Source organism: Lichtheimia ornata, assembly GCF_029851405.1.
Source record: "Lichtheimia ornata isolate CBS 291.66 chromosome Unknown scaffold00010, whole genome shotgun sequence".
In the NCBI taxonomy this organism is placed as follows: domain Eukaryota; kingdom Fungi; phylum Mucoromycota; class Mucoromycetes; order Mucorales; family Lichtheimiaceae; genus Lichtheimia; species Lichtheimia ornata.
The window spans coordinates 104627-128013 of NW_026695330.1; the positions used below are offsets into that span (position 1 = coordinate 104627).

General features: G+C 43.6%; 11 protein-coding genes across 11 annotated transcripts; 6 read left to right on the forward strand and 5 right to left on the reverse strand.

The window, feature by feature from the left end:
* Positions 1-244: 244 nt before the first annotated feature.
* Positions 245-1339, reverse strand: O0I10_003162 (uncharacterized protein; the record flags this gene model as incomplete). The annotated part of the gene is made up of 1 exon (XM_058483234.1): positions 245-1339. The coding sequence occupies one exon, from the start codon at positions 1337-1339 to the stop codon at positions 245-247; it is 1095 nt and encodes a 364-aa protein (XP_058345853.1).
* Positions 1340-2443: 1104 nt separating this feature from the next.
* On the forward strand, positions 2444-3451 carry O0I10_003163 (uncharacterized protein; the record flags this gene model as incomplete). The annotated part of the gene is made up of 1 exon (XM_058483235.1): positions 2444-3451. One exon carries the CDS (start codon positions 2444-2446, stop codon positions 3449-3451), a length of 1008 nt encoding a protein of 335 aa, XP_058345854.1.
* Positions 3452-4389: 938 nt separating this feature from the next.
* Positions 4390-5706, forward strand: O0I10_003164 (GTP-binding protein rho1; the record flags this gene model as incomplete). Its single annotated transcript, XM_058483236.1, has 5 exons — positions 4390-4488; positions 4869-4956; positions 5097-5206; positions 5343-5477; positions 5545-5706. The coding sequence occupies 5 exons, from the start codon at positions 4390-4392 to the stop codon at positions 5704-5706; spliced, it is 594 nt and encodes a 197-aa protein (XP_058345855.1).
* Positions 5707-6012: 306 nt separating this feature from the next.
* O0I10_003165 (uncharacterized protein) lies at positions 6013-8268 on the reverse strand (the record flags this gene model as incomplete). Its single annotated transcript, XM_058483237.1, has 11 exons — positions 6013-6206; positions 6273-6294; positions 6371-6550; positions 6641-6678; positions 6741-6767; positions 6831-7303; positions 7369-7455; positions 7600-7705; positions 7806-7886; positions 7986-8089; positions 8153-8268. 11 exons carry the CDS (start codon positions 8266-8268, stop codon positions 6013-6015), a joined length of 1428 nt encoding a protein of 475 aa, XP_058345856.1.
* Positions 8269-9213: 945 nt separating this feature from the next.
* Positions 9214-11343, forward strand: O0I10_003166 (uncharacterized protein; the record flags this gene model as incomplete). The annotated part of the gene is made up of 10 exons (XM_058483238.1): positions 9214-9339; positions 9399-9538; positions 9600-9981; positions 10049-10195; positions 10267-10360; positions 10424-10563; positions 10638-10715; positions 10768-10971; positions 11027-11108; positions 11165-11343. The coding sequence occupies 10 exons, from the start codon at positions 9214-9216 to the stop codon at positions 11341-11343; spliced, it is 1572 nt and encodes a 523-aa protein (XP_058345857.1).
* Positions 11344-11432: 89 nt separating this feature from the next.
* O0I10_003167 (uncharacterized protein) lies at positions 11433-11962 on the reverse strand (the record flags this gene model as incomplete). Its single annotated transcript, XM_058483239.1, has 2 exons — positions 11433-11875; positions 11935-11962. The coding sequence occupies 2 exons, from the start codon at positions 11960-11962 to the stop codon at positions 11433-11435; spliced, it is 471 nt and encodes a 156-aa protein (XP_058345858.1).
* Positions 11963-14063: 2101 nt separating this feature from the next.
* Positions 14064-17680, forward strand: O0I10_003168 (uncharacterized protein; the record flags this gene model as incomplete). Its single annotated transcript, XM_058483240.1, has 13 exons — positions 14064-14069; positions 14184-14526; positions 14601-14855; positions 14933-15376; positions 15447-15626; positions 15684-15763; positions 15816-15942; positions 15997-16340; positions 16413-16588; positions 16649-16825; positions 16880-17162; positions 17219-17326; positions 17396-17680. 13 exons carry the CDS (start codon positions 14064-14066, stop codon positions 17678-17680), a joined length of 2808 nt encoding a protein of 935 aa, XP_058345859.1.
* Positions 17681-17790: 110 nt separating this feature from the next.
* Positions 17791-19264, reverse strand: O0I10_003169 (uncharacterized protein; the record flags this gene model as incomplete). Its single annotated transcript, XM_058483241.1, has 7 exons — positions 17791-18095; positions 18158-18278; positions 18352-18640; positions 18699-18792; positions 18852-18924; positions 18976-19029; positions 19112-19264. The coding sequence occupies 7 exons, from the start codon at positions 19262-19264 to the stop codon at positions 17791-17793; spliced, it is 1089 nt and encodes a 362-aa protein (XP_058345860.1).
* A 278-nt stretch (positions 19265-19542) lies between these two features.
* On the forward strand, positions 19543-20215 carry O0I10_003170 (uncharacterized protein; the record flags this gene model as incomplete). Its single annotated transcript, XM_058483242.1, has 3 exons — positions 19543-19751; positions 19819-19957; positions 20021-20215. 3 exons carry the CDS (start codon positions 19543-19545, stop codon positions 20213-20215), a joined length of 543 nt encoding a protein of 180 aa, XP_058345861.1.
* Positions 20216-20450: 235 nt separating this feature from the next.
* On the forward strand, positions 20451-21332 carry O0I10_003171 (uncharacterized protein; the record flags this gene model as incomplete). Its single annotated transcript, XM_058483243.1, has 4 exons — positions 20451-20595; positions 20656-21017; positions 21078-21192; positions 21253-21332. The coding sequence occupies 4 exons, from the start codon at positions 20451-20453 to the stop codon at positions 21330-21332; spliced, it is 702 nt and encodes a 233-aa protein (XP_058345862.1).
* Positions 21333-21621: 289 nt separating this feature from the next.
* Positions 21622-22993, reverse strand: O0I10_003172 (uncharacterized protein; the record flags this gene model as incomplete). Its single annotated transcript, XM_058483244.1, has 5 exons — positions 21622-22041; positions 22098-22187; positions 22245-22490; positions 22559-22692; positions 22762-22993. 5 exons carry the CDS (start codon positions 22991-22993, stop codon positions 21622-21624), a joined length of 1122 nt encoding a protein of 373 aa, XP_058345863.1.
* Between the last annotated feature and the right edge of the window lie 394 nt (positions 22994-23387).

Here is a 23387-nt window from a genome sequence, read left to right on the forward strand (position 1 = left end):
GGGGAAGGGGAAGAGGAGGTATGTTGAAAGTGGAGAAGAGGAGAGGAGCTGAACGTGTCGCGATCAATCGCGTACCAGCACGCGGTTGTTGACCACATCCAGCGGACTTTAGGATTGTTGTGCAAGACGAACCTGAATACAACGACTCAATTGCTTTTAAGCAGAAAAGTGATGTATATTAAGATATGAATAAAAGCTATATACATTGTACATTTGGTTTGCTATATACTGGGATACTACGCAACTAGATTCCTTTGCTTCTCTTTGCACTTTTAGAAAGCGTTCGATTCGATCGTCGTGTTGAAGTCGTTGTTGATTCTTGTGGATTGTAATCATGATAGAAGGATTGTTCTCCATACCAAATCTCAAGTCGATCTGTACCGGCCAATAGAGCATTGCCACCTTCAGCAGCATCATACATCAATGGAGCATCTTCTTCATCCTCATCACCATCAGCTTGATCACGTTGTCGTTTCTTGGCAGCCTTGATCTTTGCAATTTCAGCCATACGTTTCCTCCTTCTCTCCAAACGTGCTTCTTCTTCAGATGATGATACAAGTTCAGGCCCACCATGCTGTTCTTCCTCTTCCTGTAGTTGATTGGATGCTACTGCTTGTGGTATAGATGGCTCGTGTGGTGTGGCATACATATCATCACGCTCTTCAATATCGCTTATGGTGTGTTGTTGTTGATGCTGTTCTTCTGGTACTCGTGCATGACGCTCATTGTCTTCATCCGAAGAAGATACTAGTTCCTCCTCCGGTAATTCAAATATGTTATCATCATCATGTGATCGTGATGTTGCTGCGGCATTGTAATCAAGACGACAAGTGCTATCCATATCGAAAGGGTAATACATTTCTGGTAATCGTCTCCTTTTCTCATAACATTCGTAGATCCATGATGGTGAAACGACGCGAATGCCTCGATCCAGTGCTTGATTAACGAGACGTGGAATACGCTGTTTGTTGTTGTTGGGGGTTGAATTGGTGTAAGGAGAAGGACCATGAATGACGTGCGTTACTTTGCTGTCTAACGACTCGGATCGTGAAGCACCAAGGTTTGTTGCAATAGTACCAAGTCGTGAATCCAATGCAAGATTCTTATCAATGAATAGAACAACTCCTTGAAGCAAGTTGGCAACTTCTGCTGTGCAGATCGGTTCAGGAAGGTCGTCTTGATGGCTGGCAAGTGAAGATCGTGGAAGCTGTTGCGACAACGAATTCCCGTGCCTCGATTTGTTACGTCGTCGCGTGCTTCTCCTTCTCTCAGCAGGACGCTCTGTCGATTCAAGAAAGACGAACGAATCTGCCAACGCTTGGTGATCCTCGGAGGACATTGGGCAATATGGAAAAGAAACGATGCCAACAGGACACCCTCTTGAGACGCTGCTGACTACCAATTTTGACATTTGGACGCTCACCTTTTTGCATATCGTATCTACAGACGAGATGGTGTATCATACAACATAGTTATTTTAGTGGGTCCATTACTCGATGAGGGCTAATAGTATACGATGCTTCTTGAATAAACTCCTTTGCCTTATGCATAACCATTTGTCATTCTTGCCTTTGCAAGTTCAACAAGGCGGTCAACTTGAGGAGAGATGGAAATGATGTTTATTCAGGTATAGCGCTTTCTGTTAATGGTTGACCGGTCTCCTAATCGATGATCCTCAGCATTGTGATCTTTACAAAATAATGATCTCCTTGTCTCCAAAAGCACTCAGTGGATCATCAAGGAGAATCATCCATAGAGCGATCGCTAAAATAAGGGGTGGTTTGAGTTGTTGGATTTACACTTCATGCTGTATGCATCATCTAGTCGGGTCAATAGACTAACAGGTACTAGCTCGTTCAGCCGCATAACATGCACGCAAAGGAGACTCCCAATACTGGATAGACGATGCAGAAAATAGAATACCAGCCATATCAAGGCACATGTCAAAGAGAGGATCCTCTCTTCTTATATGCAACTCCTCTCTGCTTTAGTGTGGAATTGGGATACACTAGGACCGCCACAAGCATATGCACAGCACAGCGCTTTTTATGACAAGGGGTGCCAAGATATACCATGGCTCGTGGTGTATGGATTGTCATTGCATAGAGTCTATTTGTGCTGGTTTTTTCTTTTAATGCTAGTTAAACGCATCATCCTGCTTGTGGAGGTGATTTGAGCACCATTGACATGCCTCCTTCTCATATCATAAACCACATGCGTCTTATGTATTAGCGCTTAACCTAAAAACCTGCTCTATCGGGAAAGATGATTTTCTCCTGCTGTCATAAAATGAAGGAATGGATCAACATGTTGCTAGGTGAAAGCGTCGATCTCTGCTTGCGAATTAAATATATAAACCCCAAAGAATTTGAAGGATTTGACGATATCTCATCATCCATTGATTTATACTACTACTACAACCAACAAATCTCTCAAGAACAACATGGCTCGTTTCATTTCTTTGACTTTGGCTACTCTTCTTTCCATGGCTGTCTTTGCTCAAGCTGCTCCAACTGGTGCTGCTTCTTCCACTGATGTCAATGGACAAGTTCCTCAACAACAACAACCCAACGGTGGTACTAGCATTGCTGCCCCAAATGCTGCCAGCAAGCGTAGCAATGAACAAGTTCCTCAACAACAACAACCCAACGGTGGTACTAGCATTGTTGCCCCAAATGCTGCAAGCAAGCATAGCAATGAACAAGTTCCTCAACAACAACCACCCAACGGTGGTACTAGCATTGCTGCCCCAAATGCTGCAAGCAAGCGTAGCAATGAACAGGCTCCTCAACAACAACCACCCAACGGTGGTACTAGCATTGCTGCACCAAATGCTGCCAACAAGCGTAGCAATGATATCACCACCAATCAACCTGCTACTGCTGGCACATCAACCAGTGGCAAACAGCAAACTGGGAAGCGTTCCACTACCGACAATGGACCTGCTGTTGACGAGAATACGAATGTACCTGAAGATGCCAATAGCAAGGTCAAGGGGCAAGAAGAGAAGCGTAGTGCTAGTGCACACCAAAGCGATAGCGGCAATGCTTCAGGTGGAAAGCAATCCATTGGCAAGCGATGTAACAAGGATGTAGCTGGTGCTGAACAAGGTCAACCACCTGTCAATGCTGGTGAACAAGAGGGTGCTGCTGCTACTGCTCCTGCTGCTGGTGATCAACAAGATGGAGCTTTGGATGGCATCACTAAGCGAAGTGATAATGAAATTAAGAACAAGACCCAACACGAGGCCCGTGACAATGATGGTGTCCCTAATGGTCACAGCGTTGAAGGAACTACTGGTCATGGTCAAGGCGACGAGAAGGTTGAAAAACGCCACAACAAGGGCAAGCATGGCAACAACAAACAAAACAAGGGTGCTCAAGCTCAAGGCAACCAACAAGGTCAACCAGGTCAACCAGGTCAACAAGCAGCAGCAGCCGGCCCTCAATAAGATGCTATTCTCGTAGCTGAATTAGTAGCTTAGTGTAGTGAACATGAATTTTTATTGAATGTTGTTGTATCATTGAATGATGACCTGATTTTGATCCAGTAAAGAATGATTGATTGAAAACTAAATTGTATTATTGATATCAACATGTGAAGAAGGGATGTGCAGCAAGTGTATGTGTGTGTGCAACACAAATGTCAAAACCAGGTTAGATGAGCACGGTGCACGGTTGGCATGCAAGATGTCAAAAAAAGGCAATGCATTAGCAGTAACGGGGTTTCCCTTATGCTTAGCCCAAACGCATGTTGCTTGATTATTGTTGCCATGGGAACCAGGCCATCCTTGATACCAAGCAACATCAAACCTTTTATATCAAAGTGATCCAATGTTGATGAATGGGATCAAGATAGGGATGATGATGATGTTGTTGGTTCATGATGATGCTGTGTAAAGTCGTATTCCAAGCCCTTTTTCCACCCACATGGTGATGAGCGGCTGTGATTTGCTGAGGAATATATTGCGCACTTGACGGAGTATTAGATTCCAGGCATGGCAGGGACTCTCGCCCTGGAAATATCACACAGCGCTTCTTTTTCAGCTCTTGGAATTGCGATTGTACGGCCATTCCTTGATCTCTTTTTCTTTTACACTTTCCCGGTTATACCTGAGCTTCTCGTATCCGCTCCTGATTCCCGCTTCTCTACAAAAGGTTTGTACCGCATGTCCTCTTGCCAATGTTTCCAGATGACGTCCACGGGTCGCCCATTTCTATTCCACGCACACAACCGCATCTCGCTTCATCATCTCTCTGATTCACTTTTTCAAACACACCTGCACACATACACGTTCTTTATTTCATTTCATTCTATATGGGGGATGTCTCAAGCACGGGAAAACATGTTTATTAATAAGATGGATGTCCTCTCTTTAGGTTTACAACAATGGCTTCTGAACTTAGAAGAAAACTCGTTATCGTTGGTGATGGTGCATGCGGCAAGACTTGCTTGTTGATTGTCTTTTCTCGAGGTACTTTCCCCGAGGTATGATCTCTTTCTCATTTTGTGGTTGAGTGGGGGGGAATGGTGGATGATGATCATGCTACGCAGCCCTTGGATTTTCTCTCCCGCAGCTCGTTGGCTGGACCATACCATTGGGAAATTACATGGCTTATCTCCAATTGCTTGATTATCTTGGGTTGCTTTCTTGCTTGTTTCTTGTTGTTGCTTTCTTTCTTGTTTCCTTGGTTGGCATCTTTTCCTCGGCTCATTATCATCCAGATAATGATGATGGAGAGTTGTTCTATCCTGTGTGTGAATGAGAGTGAAAGCGCGAGGAGACAAAGCAGAAGGCAAAGAAGGCGGAGTTCTATTTTTGCATGGCACACAAGTTAACCCACCATCCTCTTTTATTGATTGTATAGCTCTATGTCCCCACTGTGTTTGAAAACTATGTGGCTGATGTCGAAGTGGACGGCAAGAACGTCGAGTTGGCTTTGTGGGATACTGCTGGTACGTTTTGATTCATTGTGAGGAGGAAGACGTCTATCCATTCAACCGATTTTTCCGCGCACAATCACTATTTTGGGGGGCGCCTCGTGCAATCATTGACTCCGGTCTAATCCATTTTTGTTTGATTCCACCCATCACAGGCCAAGAAGACTACGATCGTCTTCGCCCGTTGTCCTACCCTGATTCTCATGTGATCTTGATTTGCTTTGCTGTCGATTCCCCCGACTCACTTGATAACGTACAAGAGAAGGTAATGTATCATGAAGGCGAAAAAGGAGAACCTCGAGCATGAGAGTGAGAGTGAACGAAAGCAAGAGGGGAATCTATTGGATGAGGCTTGGCTGGTTCAATCAATGACGATGGTTGCTGACTTTTGTGTGATACAGTGGATCTCGGAAGTGTTGCACTTTTGCCAAGGCTTGCCTATCCTTTTGGTTGCCTGTAAGAAGGATTTGCGAAATGATCCCCACACCATTGAAGAGTTGCGAAAGACTTCTCAACGACCAGTGACTTATGAAGAGGTACAGTTTGCATTTCTATTTAAGGAAAAGGAACACGTCCAAGGGCTGACGCATTACTATGTAATAGGGTATGGCTGTGTCTCAGAAGATTGGTGCCTACAAATACTTGGAATGTTCGGCAAAGGATGGTGATGGTGTTCGTGAGGTGTTTGAACATGCAACTCGTGCTGCATTGATGACGCACAAGCCAAACAAAAGGGGCGGCAAGGGCAAGTGTTCCATCCTGTAGATTAAAAGCAGTACTCGCTCTCGTCAAACACTCACACAATACTCACAACACTCTCTCACACAATCTCAACTCACACATTACATATATCATCCCATTACTTTTTGCCCACAAAGATGATCTTATTGTTGTCTCCCTTTTTTTCTTTTTCTTCCCCCCTTCAACTCAAGCCCCTTTCACATTGATATATTTTCTTCAAACACGCACGGCTTGTTCAAACAGTGATATTCATTGTATTATCAGATGCATCATTGCATAATTTCAAGGGGTGGGGAAACATGCGTTTATGACTGAAAAGGAAATATGGTATCAGTGGCTACGTACACAAGCTGTTACTCTGCGCCACACTGCCTTCCAATCCATCATCACGGGGCTACAGATAACCAATGCAATGGCAAAGGTAAACATGAGCGTTTTGAATCCAGCTACTGCCATGACAGCTCCAGCGTATACGGGACCCAAAAACATTCCCATCGAGTAGGCCATGTTGTATAAAGCATATACTAATAAGAATGCAATCAATGTAAGAATAAAACGATCCATGGTATGTTCTCTGGCTTTAATTTTACCTTGTGCATATGCAGCGCCACCCTTTTTAGACAACAAAGAGAGCATTAATATTCGTGCGATGGTTACACATACATAATGATGCATCATTTTAACTTACCAGACTATCAACAATCTCACCCATTTCTGGCAAAATGGGAGTCAATGTTAAAGGACTTGAGAAACCAAAGACCATAAGAGATGGCACAATCATATATACAATAGGGTAATCGATGGATACGAGAGGAGCAGCCACTGCCATAAGTAGCATTCCTGATGCGCTGATCACATCACGACCGATCTACGTAAAGAATAAATGTATGTGTGTGAGCACGACATGTATGGCACCCTTAAAAGGGTATTCAAGGTCATATTTTCTTTCTTTTCTTACTCTATCGGACATGAATCCAATGGCGGGAGCAAGGAAAGCTTAATTGAGCACTGATTAGTTCAAACCGAAATCCCATATTCCATTGTATAGTTTCACCTACCTGGAACCACCATAGCTACGAAGATGACTGGTATAGCAAAAGGTATAAGCATGGGTGAAGTTACGTCTCATTCATGGTAAAAATACAAACCTCCCACGGTGGAAGCTGACGAGTCATATGCCTTTTCAAGGTGAATGGGCAACGCGGGTTCAATACCCGAGAAAACAGAAGCACTGATTGTAGTGCATAATACACAGCACATGATCTTCCAATTCTTACACAATCCCCACATGGTAATTTCTTGCGTTTGATCTCCCAGGGGTCTTGACGTTGATTTGATCAATGGTGTTTCCTCTGTTGGTGTGACAGCAGCTAACGCCTCGTCATCTGTGACATGGCTTGAAGTGGAAGCTGCAGTGGATGTCTCGCTTGTGTTGTCAGCTGTTGGTTGTGTGTATTTGTCAGTGTCCTTTTTGTTGATGTGTTTGTCATGATTGGGTTCTGCCACCCAAGCGACTGCAAGGAAATTAATGGCAGCAAAGATGGCACAGCATAAGAAAGGAGCAGAGAAACCTGCATACTCAAAGAGGAAACCTCCCATAGCTGGACCAATCGCAAATCCTCTATGGGGTGTGATATGCATTAAAAACATACCATGACTCAACTCGCATGTGTAGAATAAACTTACACTGTATGTGCCGTCAATACCGTTCCCATAACAACGCCGAGACGATTTGTTGGAAAAACGTCGGCCACCATCCCGAGACCAATCGTCCTATGTACATACAACACATGGGACGTTTTGTGTAGCGTGTTAGCATATAACCTTGGGTTCCGATGATCAAATGTTTTTCTCATCCTTGCTCCCCCATCATATCACACCATATCTCCCCCACATAAACAACATGATGCACATTACCAGGAGGCTCCACCAGCAACTCCTTGCGCAATACGTGCCAAGATCAAAAGAAAATAGCTGTCCGCAGCTGCAAACGCCAATGTGGATGCCACCAAGCCAATACAACCTAACCAAAAGTACCATAAGAGCGATGACAACAAAGAAGGTGGATACGCCAAAAACACAAATAATAGATGTAATGAAACTTTAAAGGCATCATGGTTTACCTGTCATCATAGGGTACCGGCGATTCTGATATTTGTCTGACAAGATCGCAAACACAGGAGTTGCTAGCAAAAGACCGAAAGCTGCATGGAAACGTCAAGTCAGCCCGAAACGATATGGGGAGGAGATTGGATAAAGAGCCACATCATCATCATCATCTCTTCATGCCCTTGTCTCCATACCGTATACGCCAAAGAGAATGCCCACCATCGACGAGTTTCCATGGAGGCGTTGGAGAACAAGGGTTGGAAGAACAGGCAAGACGGCACCATACGTGAGCATATCTCTATAATTTTTTTACATCATTTGAGTTACAAGGTGATGGTAGGACCAGCTAAATGATACCAACGTGAATAACGTATAAGCAACCACACAAGCGGCACTGATGGGCGATTTTCGAGTGCGTGTCCAAAACGACTCTACGCTGCTCATAGAAGTAGTAGGTGCCGTCGTCGCGTCTGACATGAAATGAAAATATCGAAACGAAAAAGAAAAAAAGGGCTGCTGGAAAGAAAGAAGAAAAAAAGGGTAAGGAGTACAAAAGATAAAGAAAATGAAACAAGGTTTACACTTGTGATGATTGGTGGGGGTATAAAGGCGGGCCTTTTTTGCGTGGATAACGGTTTGCTCTTTCTTTTAAGATGTTGTTGTGCCACAATTTATAATAACCAGTCTTTGTTTACCATTATTGCATAATTGATATCATTGTGATTTGTAATAGTATGGTCAGCTGGATTGAGGTTAAGGAAAACAGGAAGCAGCAGGGGTATCTGGATCCGTTATTTTGTATGGTGGACATCATGATGATGATGATGATGATGATGGGAGTAGCATGATACGGAGTGAGTACCAGGGTCGAATATGGAAACCTTAAATAGCGAGATTTTTTGGATCGGTATAGGTGTAAATGTGCAGGTGGCTTTGCAACTGGGCAAACGACTTAATAAAGGGCTTTAATGGGAGGTGTGATAATGTCAAGAGCACGCACATATGCAGTTGCAGCCCGCTTGCCAATCGGGGTATCAGCTCAGGGTGATACAAGAAAGACGCGCTGTCAAGATCTATTACACCCTATATTTTCCGCCCTTTCATATACATGCAATGAGATCCGTATACGACCCCCTTGATTGTATTGGTAAATCTTATGCAAAGGTTTATTGAGTGTATCCCAAGAACAGGATCAAATGATCTTATGCAGTGGAAGGTTTTAATGAGCACGGTGAATAGTATACGTATACTACTTGTAATCGTTGATGTGCGTGTGAGCAACGGTCTGTGCCTGATATACTGGAAAAGGAAAGGGGCGGCAAACTCTAATTTCCTGCGAGACCAGAGGTGGCTGCTTGAATTAGGCCCGATTAGGCTTCCTTCTCACCTTTACCCTCCACAACTTTTACTCATTTTCCTTACATGTTTCGTGCATCCATCCTTTCAAGGCAATTTCATACGAGCCGTTCAGTATGGAGAACTGGTCCATTGACACCACTCACGAGCGAAAAACTATCGAGCTTACGACGCAGCAACAAGTTCAAGCAGGTAGGTCCCCTTCATCACGACATGCAATGGGCATCGGCTTATGCATTGACTTTGTACAGCTTGAACAACGCGACATTGACTTTTTCCGATCGGTGCTTCCTGCCAACAATGTCATTCACGATGCTGAAAGCGATCCGGCAAAGTCTACCATGACGCCCTACAATGCCGACTTTTTCAACTTGCACCGAGGAGCGTCGTCGTATGTATAATGAAGTATGCGTGTATAGGGCAATGTTGTACTGACGTGGGTTTAATAATAGATTATGTCTTTTCCCCACGGCCACGGAGCAAGTATCTGAAATCCTAAAGTATTGCAACAAGGAAATGCTTGCCGTTGTACCCCAAGGCGGTAACACTGGTGTGAGTGGTGGTGCCAATCCAGTCTTTGACGAGATCATCATCAACACGTCCAAAATGAATCAAATTCGATCCTTCAATGATATCTCGGGTGTTGCAGTGGTGGATGCTGGTGTCATTCTCGAAAGCCTCGACAATTTCTTGGAGCCGCATGGCTATACAGTACCACTGGATCTCGGGGCTAAGGGATCTTGTCAGCTGGGTGGTAACGTGAGCACGAATGCTGGAGGTCTCCGCTTGATGCGATTTGGTAACTTGCATGGCAACGTGCTTGGTCTGGAAGTGGTATGTTATCTTTTTCCCGTTCCATCGATCAGCGCGAACTTTAGGTTAAATGATTTTCTCCTTGTAGGTTTTGCCCGATGGCACAATCTTGGATAACCTATCGACATTGCGAAAGGACAACACCGGCTATGATTTAAAACAGCTTTTTATCGGTGCGGAAGGAACACTTGGTTTGGTCACAGGCGTGTCTCTTTTAACACCTAGACGGCCCAAAGTAAGTGATTGGAATCATTTTCATTACGAGTATACTCTTATTGACAATAACGACAATGCATCCCCTTTTAGTCTGTCAATTTGGCTATGCTTGCATTGGATTCTTTTGATGATATCCAGAAAGCGTTTGTGATGGCAAAGGAGGATTTATCCGAGATCTTGTCAGGTAATGGAGACAATCATTTCCCAAGCCATTGTGATAGCTAATGCATATCCTTGCTATATATAGCATTTGAATTTTGGGATGATGCATCCATGAATCTCGTCAAGAAGGTCACATTGCCAGATGCCACGTATCCAATTGAAGCCAAATCTAAATTTTACGCATTACTGGAAACACAAGGAAGTCGCCAGGAACATGATCAGGAGGTAAGTTGACGCTTTGGATCTTGATCTTGGAATGGGTACACTTCCCAGGATACTCACGTATGTGTGTAACCTAGAAATTGGATGCCTACCTCTCACGAGTCATGGAGGCGGATGTTGCCCATGATGGTGTCATTGCTCAGGATGCTAAGCAGGTATATTACTTAGAGCTATAGTGGACAAGGATACGGATTAATCATTGATTAGATCCAAGCACTCTGGCAATGGCGAGAAACCATCCCTGAAGCTATCGTAAAATCTGGTACTGCAATGACATACGATGTATCTATGGACGTCAAACTGCTATACAAGATGGTGGAAGATGCAAAGAAGCATTACAATGATCGTGGACTATTGGGTGATGGAAACGTGTATTACAACTTCCTTGGATTTGGTCATGTTGGAGACGGAGTAAGTGTAAACAATGGGGTGAATTTATTCATTGTATTCATTGTCTTTTATATAGAACCTTCATATTATGGCAAACATCAAGGGATTTGATTACAAGGTGCAGAAGGATATGGATCGATTTGTATACGATTGGGCTAGTGAGTATTGATACGCTGTCTTGTGATACATGTAAACTAATGCAATGGGTACACAGTCAAACACAAAGGATCCATTACAGCTGAGCATGGTGTTGGTGTGGCCAAGGTTGGATATATGGAGGAATGCAAGAGCGAACCACAATTACGTTTGATGCGAGCTATCAAGCATGCGCTGGATCCGCGTGGTATTATGAATCCTTACAAGGTTGTTCCTGGTGTCTTAGAAGACGTATAGGATGTTTATTTGCTTTTTTGTAATTGACGCATCGTCTATGCCATTATACATTTTTTTCCTCTCTTTCTATGATACATGTATTGCTTTTTTTACTTTTTACGACCCTGCTCGGCTTCCATACGCTCGTGTATTTCAGTCTGAATCTCCTTCATCCGTGTTCGCTCTTCCTCAGGGCCTCTGAAACGCCATCCCTTCATCTTTCGTCCTGCGTTCTTAGATCCCAACTTATATTGTTCTCGTTCCAATGCACACCATTCAGGCTCGGAAGGATAGGTGAATGGCTCGTCGATAGTAACAATGGCTTTCTTGTATGCTGGTTGCTTTACTTCGGTCTGGCCAGTACGTGTCTTTTTGTGAACAGTGGCGTAATTCATGGTGCGTACTTCTTGTACATTGACGCCGTAAATGTTGGTGAGATACGAGTGAATGTCGAATTTGTTGCAGCTGGGAGGTACACGGAATGCGACTTGGTTGGGTTGAAGATTAGGTGACCGTACCATCTTGAAGACAATGTTGGGAAGATAGACCTTTTCTATTATCAGAATCCCCCATTAGTGTATTGTTCGATATTGTCATATATAAACCGCTTACTAAGGCCTTGACGGAATGGCGTTGACATTGCGATGGGAGGGTGATGGGTGGAAGTGAGGGTGTGATGAAGCGTGCCTTGCGGAAAAGGTTGTCAGCAAAGAAAAATATCCCAACCAACCGGGGCTACAAGCCTCTTGGTTCGATTCCCTTGCGTCATTGGTCGACATGCCTACACACACCGCCATAGTGAGAAATCATGCAGGGATAACCTCTTTAGACATCATCCTAATCCAGTGATGCTGAAAACGTAAAGAATGAATCACTATTGTGGTATAAAAATAGTACCTTGGTAGCAACTTCATAAGGGATGTTTGATGATACCGGGTGCTCCCCCTTCTCCTATATACATAAAACGATTGCATGATATCCCAAGATCTGCCTTACAGAAAACATTGAGGGATTATTTTTACACGTACTTCATCATATAAATGATGATCCTTAGAATGAGAATCAATAACCACCACGTTTTCAGTGTCCCGGTTTTCGATGAGCAAGTCATGCAGCCGATGAACCTTTGGCTCTTTCGACCCATTATCCCTTATGCATCACATGCAATAATATGATAAGCAATGCATAAAGTATATAAAAGATAATGATCAAATGGAGGGACGAACAATGTCATCACCAGCACATCGAGGTATCCTTCATCCCTCTTCACTGCCATTATCAACAACACCGATCACTTCGTATTTGTTACAAACCTCTGTTTGCGTCTAAGCCAAACTAAGACTATCATTACTCTATGTACATTGCCACCAATATGACTATAAAAAGTACCAACATCTAATGGCTATCCACGAATATCGTACCTTTAAGGATCACAGGATGGCCTTTTTGGAGAGTCGAACAGATGAGAGCGTCATCTGCTTGCTTAATGGCTACCATGACGACTGCCACAGAAGACATGCACCTAACGTGGTAGCGTTACAACTTCCTGGGAACCTATTTAAACCTGGTCTATCCAAAGATATAGATACAACGTGTTGTAATTAGTCCGGTTCTACCTTCTCCATAACAGAAAGAATTGCCAATGACAGTGGAATTTTATTATATCCGATCATTCTCCTTTTCTGCTGGCTTTGTGGCCCTTTGACAATAAAAGAACATTTATCCCTCTTCCCCTTTTTGCTTGTTGCTGTTTACTTGACCACCGATGCATACCACGCCTTGTTGGTCTAAGTTGAACAAGATGTTGCTGGGAATGGGTAACTGATTCAAAAGGGATCAACCATGCTTGTATTCGCTCACGGCTATTGATGTAATCCAACAATGATAAAAGTGAAAAGCTTGTAACTATTCAGATACATTGCTAGGCAACCGTATCGTAGGCAACCACGATATCTAGGTAATTGAATCGAGGTGGATGGATGATCGTTGTAATCACCACCGATGATCGATCAAAGATGAAATTATGCACACGCCTCATGTTCGGAGCATAGTGACCATTGCTTGTGTCACCTATCCATGTTCAATTATGGCAAAACCATCCACGTAATCGGTAAAAGGAACAGCAAAGCCTCAAACGGAAAGCATTAGCTTCAATTACATTGAATGTATACTTTTTTGAAGGTCGATACTAGCGTAAAGATATGCATGTTCGGATGTCAATGGTAAATGGCCGGGGTTTTTAGAAGGCGGTGGGACACAATGCAGCAACAACCACTTTGTGACACCTATGTTTTTTGACACCCAGAGCTCACAAGAAGAAGGATGTAAAGTGAAAAAGGTAATGGTGAGATTGAGATATGCAGGGGAATGAGTAAAGTTTAACTGCTTACGATTACAATGAGTATGGGGGTTATAAAGTAACAAGCATTTGCTCTGTGTGGGTAGTAATCGAGAGTGTCCCAATTCTTCGTACATTTTACACACAAACACGCACACACAATCGCCTTCTCTTTCTCCTTGTCCATCATTGTCACGAGAAGTATTTGTTTACAATCATTTTCTTTGTGCAAGTCTTCCTTCGATTTCGTTCTTCTCGATTCCCCTTTGACTATTGGCGTATATAAAACATTCCATTTGTAAGGATAAAAAAGCTCCGTGTCGTTGCCATCCACCTCTCTTTATCCTTGGTCGTTACATATCACTCGCTACGTGTACTTTATTTGTATTTGAATAACGTAACCATGGCAGTAAGTACAAGCACACCTCTTTTATCTTTTGACCACCACCCCATATTCCTCCCAACTCAATATCCAGTTGTCCTTCTCTCGCCTCACAACTTTTGTTCGTATGCACTTTGGCAGGACCCACGGCAGCAATCGCAGATCGAAGACATCAAGACCAAGATTGAACGCAACGAGAAGATTCGCGACAAGGCAAAGGAGCTACGCAATGTGTTGGAAGACAAGAATGCCCAGGCCCAATGTGAGACGCAAATCAAGGAATCAGAGAAATACGTCGACTATCTCAACAGCGAGCTGCAACTTCTTCAGGAACAAGCGAATGCGAGTGCAAGTGCTATCGTTGATCAAGCTTCCAATTCTAGTGGAGCCAAGGTGTCCTTGAGCAGTAACGGCACATCCATTGGGGAATCATCATCACTACCATCGGATAAGGAGAGGAGAAAGACAAAGCGTACAAGCCTAGGTAAGATATAGAAAAAAGGAGCATATCGTCGTTGTCATGGGGATAAAGATCATTGAACATGGTTCATTATGCAGATTTGTTAAAGTCGGATATTCCTATCAACAGGAAAAAGGTTGTCAAGATGCTGCGAGAGATGGAATACAGGCTTCAATCAGAGGAGAGGGTCAAACAAGAGATCGTGGAAAGGATGCAGAGCGAGCCACGTGAAGGCGACCTTCAACAACGACTTGCCGATTCACAAGAGAAGATCAAGTTACTCAAACGTGCCGTTCGCAAATATCAGTCATTGGATATTATTGATGGAGCACCCGTGTCACCTAGTGAAAGTGGTATGGATCAACTTTTGGGGGTAGGAAGAGGATACTATGAATGAAAACTTATTCAAATGACCACTACTACCTTGTAGAAGCCCCATCATTTGCTTCCGAAAAGGTGCCATTGCCCGCAGCTGGCATGCTCAGACTCAAGATTGCAGAGGCGAATCAGCTGACACATGCACCAAGCCATACGTTTCCTATGTCACAAACGTTCGTTGCTATCCAAGTGAATGGTCGCCGCAAAAACAAGACACGCTCATCACGTGATGATACTTGGTCAGATACCTTTGAGATGGACGTTAACAAGGCTTCCGAGATCCTGCTTGTTATATATGACCGCGCTGGTGATCGTACTCTACCCATAGGCTTGGTGTGGTTGAAGATGATTGATATTGCTGAGGATTTGCGACAAAAGAAAAAGAGGATGCTTCAAAAGGAAGATGTGGATTGCACAAAGCCGTCGCCGTCAGTGGTAATATCCGATTGGTTTGATGTTGAGCCTACGGGCAGGATCTATCTACAGCTAAGCTTTGGTAAGTCTATGCAAATGATTCTTTCGAGGCTTCATAAAAGTAACTAACATTTTCTATTGCTGATCGATAGTGCGTAAGGGTGCCAAGATTATCCCTTTCAATAAACTCAAGAGAAGTGGTGCCATTCGTGAGCTTGAAGGAAAGGTGGATGTGTCTCATGGCCACAAATTCGTCTCGAAGCGGTTTTATCAGATTCTACGATGCTCAGTGTGCCGTGATTTCATGGTGAACATTACGTATCAATGCGAAGGTATATACGTGTGTGCATGGATTATGACTTTTTCACTTACCACTTACCTTTATATAGACTGCCACCTCAGCTGCCACAAAAACTGTTACAGTAGAGTGCCATCAAGGTGTTTGGCACGTGAAGGCATTTCATCTGTGGTAGGATATTGTTTCATCATAGAGATGCTTTATGCTAACTATGTGGGGGTAGGATGAAGGTGGCTTCAAGTACAATATCCCCCATCGGTTTGAAACGGTCATGGTTATTGGCACGAATTGGTGTTCGCATTGTGGATTGATTCTCCCACTTGCAGTGAAAAATATCAAAAAGTGTACAGGTAAATGATGGAAAAGGAAGCCAACAATGCTGAAACTCATGGGCTGTTTACAAGAATGTGGGGCCATGTATCATGCAAAATGTTGCCAGTTTGTACCTAATTACTGTGGGATCGACATGGAAACGGCATATCGGTTGGGCAACGAATTTCGATCAGCAAATGAACATCGACGCTCATTGTTACCTCGAGAAGAGGCACCAGGCGAACCGTATTCACCGCTACCACCAAATGATCCACAATCCTATCGACATTCCATGGCTTGGCCATTACCATCCTCAGCGATTGAACGACTTCAAACTGAAAACGTCCGACACTCGTTCCATAATCTATCCCTTGGTCAATCGGTGCAAATGACACAAGCAGAATTGCTACAACAAAACCCCACAAGATATTCTTCGGTAAGGATTACAATGCAAGAGACAAGTAATAGTATAAAGGAGCGCTAAATGAAAGATGATGATCAATCATAGATGACGCCCTTACATATGAATCGAGGAGCTAGCATTGACGACTTCAATTTCCTCGCTGTCTTAGGACGTGGCAACTTTGGCAAGGTGCTACTCGCCGAGAACAAGTATACCAGGCAACTCTATGCCGTTAAAGCGCTCAAAAAGTTATCCATCTTGATGCAGAATGATTTCAAATGGTAAAAATGGGGAGCAAAGTGATACATCATGGGGTAGACACTCATTTATTGTTGTATTAGCATCCTGGCTGAAAAAGAAGTGTTCATGGTTGCAAATCAAAGCAAGCATCCTTTTCTCGTCAACTTGCATTCAACATTTATGACCGAATCAAGGCTCTTTTTTGTGATGGAATATGTTGCAGGCGGCGATTTGATGTTGCACATTCAAGGGCAAAACTTTTCAGAGCCACGAGCAAGGTAGAGGTCATGATGGTACTTTACTTGGGGACACGTTACTTACTATGATTGTAGATTTTATTCAGCGGAAGTTCTACTGGCACTTGAACATCTACATGACAACGGCATCATTTATCGTGATCTGAAATTGGATAACGTGGTGCTTGCACCTGATGGCCACATCAAATTGACCGACTATGGCCTATGCAAAGGGAACACCTACTATGAAACGACCACTGGGACCTATTGTGGCACCCCTGAGTTCATGGCACCCGAAATATTGATGAATCAGAGATACACTCGGGCTGTAGATTGGTGGGCATTTGGTGTTTTGCTCTATGAAATGTTGGCGGGACAGGTTTGTTACATGACAAGATCCATATTGTCACATGTTGTATTGACCCACTTTTTCAGGCACCATTTAGGGCTGAGACCGAGGATGAAATGTTTGATGCTATCATGAGGGATGAGCTTGTTTGTCCACATTATTTGTCAAGAGAGGCTAAGAACTTGTTGCATGCCGTAAGGATACTTTTATTTAGGCTGCTGAAGGATATGTACAACATCATGCTGATACATGGACATTGATAGCTACTGCAAAAGAACCCATCACATCGACTAGGATCAGGAAGAGACGATGGCATGGAAGTACGATCACACGTGTTTTATGAAGGTGTTCGATGGGATGACCTACTTGCCAAACGTGTCACAGCACCATTTGTACCAACATTGCGTGGACGTGCCGATACATCTAATTTCGATGCCGAATTTACTGGCGAGTTCCCTGTGCTTACACCGGTACCAACGCAATTATCTCGAGAAGAACAACAGCAATTCCATGGATTTGAATACATCTCAGAGTGGGCGTTAGATTAAGTTAACATCATGAATCCATATATACCAATCATCCCCTTTCTAGAACAATAACACAAAGACAAAGATTGCTTGCTTTCTTTTTTTTATTCCTCCAATCACAAATTATGCTATTAATTGTCCTTCACTTCACCCAGCATGATAGTCTTGTCTGTGCTTGCGCTCATAATAATAGGTTCCATAGGGTGCCAGTCGACGTCGTTCACACATCCCTTATGTCCAGGAAGCTTGTAAAGAATCTTGCCAGAGTTGGCTTCCCAAATGACCACCGTTCGATCAGCCGAACCACAAGCGACTTGGCTTCCATCAGTAGACCAGCAAGGTGTAATCAAGTTCTTTTCGAATCCATGTGGTGCACCTTCCAAAACCTTGGTGCATCGATCTGCTGGTGCAAACGGCTTGACATCCCAGATGCGTACTAAAAGTGTATCCAATCTCAATTAGAATAGGATCCTTGACGACGCTTACTATCACACGTACCCGTATTATCCATGCTGTTTGATAGTAATGAAGAACCATCGGGGCTCAGGGCAATGCCTGTGATTGTATCCAAATGACCACTAAGAGTATATGCGACAGCCTTCTTCCGAATATCCCAAACCTACCATTCATTGATCCTCATCAATATATATACCATCATCGTGACACCCCCTTTTCATGTTCTAATAACATACCTTGATTTCATTATCCAAACCGCCAGTGTACACCATGTCACCAGCATCGCTAAAGCAAACGCTTGTCACTTGGTATTTGTCTTGAAAGTTTTGAACAGCGTCCTTTGATCTGCTATCCCAGAGTTTGATACAGCCATCATCACTTCCCGATACCACCGTTTCAGGACCTCGACGAGCAACTTGACAGCTGTTGACCACCAATGTATGACCTTTCCATCGACGAATACGTTCTCCAGTTGTTGCATCCCAAATGGCGACTGTTTTATCAGCAGAGCAGCTGAATAATTGGCTAATGAAATATGACATGTTAAATCAAAGCCAACCTACATCGCCAAGGCATATCTTACCTTCCATCACGGGACCAATGTACTTCAAGAATGGCATTGGCATGACCTCTTAGCACACCATAGTTATTGCAATCACCATATGTATTCCATAGCACTATCCAAGATATTGAATGAATGATGATGTCGAATCGCAACATGATATACAATGCTTACAGATTTGTCTGTCATACGAAACGCTGGCAATGTGATCGCCCGATGGATCAAATTTGCTGCTGAAGATCTCGCCCTAAAGCACCCATGAATAAAAAGGATATGACCATGAATGACAAACGCTCACCTCGTGACCAATAAGTTGCATGACAGGTGCTTGTAGACTGGATGTACGTTTAATCTGAAGGCAAGATCGGGTGAGAGATGAGTACGATGGTTAGCTGTTGAAGGGCTGATCGATGCGGGAAAGCGAGTGAACATACTGTGCCAACGACTGCATTGCTGGTACCCGAGCGTTCAGAAGAAAGAATCAAAGTCTTGTTGGCGTCGTCTTGCTCGTCTGAGCGTGCCCGTTTGACCATGGCGCTGCCACCTCCAGGCAATGATGGGGAATCTTTGCGTTTTTCAACGGACATGTCGATATAGAGAGGGTTGTTGTATCGGTTGTTGGAGGTAGGTGTATGTTGATAACTCGTGAAAGAAAGAAAGAGTCGAACGTATATATATACACACACACGCTGACACTACACTACGACGCACGTTACAAGTAGAATGGGAATTGGCGATGCGTCAAGAGCCCGGTTGGTCCTCCCTCCGATTCGCAGTCCTCTTTTGCTTTGACCTGGCTTTTTCACTCTCCATCCCAAGTCCTCTCTCTCACTGACACATTTATATCTTTATTATTCAACAAACCATGTTTGCTTGTCGTCGCATCGTCCATTTATCACGCAACTTGCACACTTCCACTCCCGTCGCTGCCGGTGGATTCAGCCGATTCAATCCTTGGGCAAAGAAATCAGAATCGCAGGAACCCGCAACTACACCTGTCAACAATGCCAATGCCGATGCACCAGCAGCCGCCTTCGATGTCTCTTACTATGACGACGAGCCTGATACTCTCTCGCAAGTATCCTATTTATGCTACTAGTAACATGTGCAGCTAACCCATGTGTGTATATCGTATATGCAGTTGGAGAAACAAGGAAATCATTCAAGACCAAGATAAGGTTCAATCCATTGTGAAGTCCATTGTATTGGAAAGTGTCAATGGTAGCGATGAGAACAACTGGAAGGCAACACGTTTGGATGCAGCAGATGTCAAATTCAAGGTAAACATAAGGATAGAAGGATGGGATGATGCTACATACATGTTATTGACATGTATCGATTAGGTTGTCAAGGAAAGCATTGCACAACTCGGCAAGGAGGTATCCAACTTGCAGCTCAACAACATGCAAACCGTATCAGATGTTTTGGATCACTTTTTACGGAAAGACGACGCTACAAAGAAATCATCTGTGCAACAATTCTTTGAAGACAATGCAGACACCCTACCATCCAACCTCGTTTTTCGATCCAACAAATAAACCCACTAGACAAAGAAGAAGATTGTAATATATAATGCGCGTGTCATTGTATGTATATCTATGTATGTGATTGTATTGTATATCGGTGTGTGGATGTTATGGGATGTGTTACCAAATGCAGTGTTTAAAGTGGGAGAGACCGCTCATGTATTCAGATTAACTCGGATTGCCGTTCTCCCTCCCCCGCCTTGCTTTTCTCTCTCTCTTTCTCTTTCTCTTTTTTTTCACCATTCCCATGGATAACGATAAGTCAAAGTTGTCTCCTCTCTGCAGTGCGGGATGCGGCTTTTATGGAAGTGAAATCTACAACAACATGTGCTCGAAATGCTACAAGAGCTCTCAGATGGCCAACAACAAAGACAATGACAAGAAATCGCTAGGTAAAGTGTTTTGGTCTTAGATTCATCTATCCCCATCTGGCGATGCTCATTTCACACAAGAGTCGTCCACTAGCTCATCAACGACGAACACCAACAACAATACTACGAATACCTCTTCCACCATGTCACCAGAAAAGATATCCACTACCACCACCACCATCAACAATAGTAGTAGTAGCCCTTCAGCATCAGACACCACCACCACTGCCACTACTCCCACTACTACTCCCACTACCATCACGGCGACATCTTCTCCACAACGATCTTCAAGGAAGCATAGCCGATCTCCATCACCGGTAGCAGATAAAAGACCAATGCCATCTCCTTTACCTGTTTCTACTTCAGAAGACCAACAACAACAACAACAACAACAACCTGCTCCTCAACGCAACAAGAACAGATGTTACCAATGCAGAGCGAAGGTAACACAAAAAGACAACACATAATCACGCCCTGCCTCATGACTAATATCATCATCTTAGGTCCCGCTTGTAAAACAAACCACAAACAAATGCCGCTGTCAGTACATCTTTTGCGACTCCCATCGTTATCCTGACCGACACGATTGTGTGATCGACTATGCAAAACTCGATCGAGGTACATTGATTGATATATGGATGATGGATACAAGTTATTTACTGGTGGCTCTTTTTCTAGTTGAACTTGCCAAAAAGAATCCCAAATTGCACGATAGGCCAGCGGGTGGCAGATCATTTCGTCGGATTGATAGTCTCTAGTTTACATGCGATAAAGGACTAAAGGTATCATTATACACATACAAGACATTGTGAGTGTCCTGCTGCTCTCCTACATCTCACTCCCCTCTCTCCTCAAGCTGACAACTTATGTTTCTCTTTCTCTCTCTCTTTTCTTTCTCCTCCTGTCATACATCACCACCCAGCTGATCCGATTAGTGTCCACACACACAATACACACCAATAAAGTATGCTACTACTCTTTATCAATTAAATGCAATTGCCTTTGCTATTATTCAAACACGTCATGGTGGTATCATATTGAATGGGGTTAATGAGGAATAGGGCACTTTGTGGGTTTGGATTTCTCAGGGCCTAATTCATGGATGCAATAACCATTGGGATAGACGGGCTCATAGATATCATAATTGGTCTTGTAGAGATTCGTCTTCTTATCAGCCTTGGTGGCGGTACGTGTATGGGATGAAAAACGCGGCAACATGCAATGACGAACAAAGAGGGCACGCAAGTATAAGCTGGTATCAATAAAAGATGTCATCCATGGAGAAGCTTCTGGGAGACCAAAGCCCACAACATCCAAGGGATCGAGTAGTGATGGGAGGGCCTTATACAAGATAGGTGCCATAAGAGGTGCCATGAACTTTGGAAGTCTTGTCAATAGCAGCTCCACAGTGGGATGGGCCACTTTCCAATTACTCTCAGCATATCGAACATGCTCCTTTCCATATTCCTAAGAGAGATAGATGCATGAGATATCACGTTGGATCATCTATGTAGAATCATTACCTCATGGAATGCAATCATCTTTTCCAATGTATCTGGAATATCCTTGATCTTCATGCCCAATCCAGTATCGCACCACATCCGGAAAATCGCCTATCATCATCGTTCCCATTAGTAAAAGTGATTGCCCCATGTTACTATACAACTTACATATTCCTCAAGAGGATCAAGCTTACGCCACTCGTATTTGTTTATCCATTTGATCGGCATAACAATGAACAGCGACAAGGTGTAGAGATAATCCCCATTGCGGATGGCATATTTGCTATGAAGCTCGTTCATACGTTGGAGCGCAATGTCACGTCGTTCTCGCTGCTTGGCAATCGTCTCTTGGCTCGCGTTGGGATTCGCACGTAACTCGTCTTGCACATGAGGATAGACATCGTTGATCTCGAGCTACTCCATGGGGTAAATAAGCTTTCAGGAGGAGAGGATGACAATGCAACAAAAGGAGTGAACGTTACCAGTAGCAGCTCGGTATCCTCGACTCGTTTCCTAGCGTCCTTTGAGAATTCTCCAGTAGCATGCAAGATTTTGCTAATCGATGGAACAGAGTAGGTCTTGAACAGCGCGAGTTCCAAAGCCTGTCTTGCCAAAACTAATATGTACGACCAAACGAAATTATTAGCATGATGGATGACATAGCAACCTAGTCAACACAACATACAGGGGAATTCTCGGCGTACAGTGGTATCGAACACTTCCTCGGCAACAGCAGGATCCTTCAAAGCAATCGTGGGGTCTGGGTACTTGCGTCGCAGCTTGTTGATGTTACGATAGCGTAGATAGTGTACAAGTGCCAAATAAAGGACGCTGGTTGTAGCGGCCGCCTGCCAGAGTAACACGCGGTTGTCTTTATCACTCAACCACTTTGATAAACTTGCAAGCACTGAATCCATATAATAAATGTAGGAAAGCGGAGAGAAAAGGATGGATAACTCAATTGACCCTTTATGTTTCTTGTACCCTTATTACTGCATCACCTTGCAGCGCTCTTTATACATCATTCAATTAAAGTCTATCTCCCCACCCCCACATACCACCCTATTCCTATTCACTCATAATCCTTATACCCTTTTCCCTTTGACAGCTATACAAATTAGAGTCTTTGTCTCTTGTTTGAACTGATCCCATTGCCGAACTCAGTGTCCAGTTGTGTAACAATCAAAGGCAAAATCAATTTGACTGCAGCAAAGGGCACAGGATACACAATCATGCAGGCATCCAAATATAATTTCGCTCCGTGGAACAGGAACATCATGTTGAATTTTATTCATCCTCGTCAACCTTATC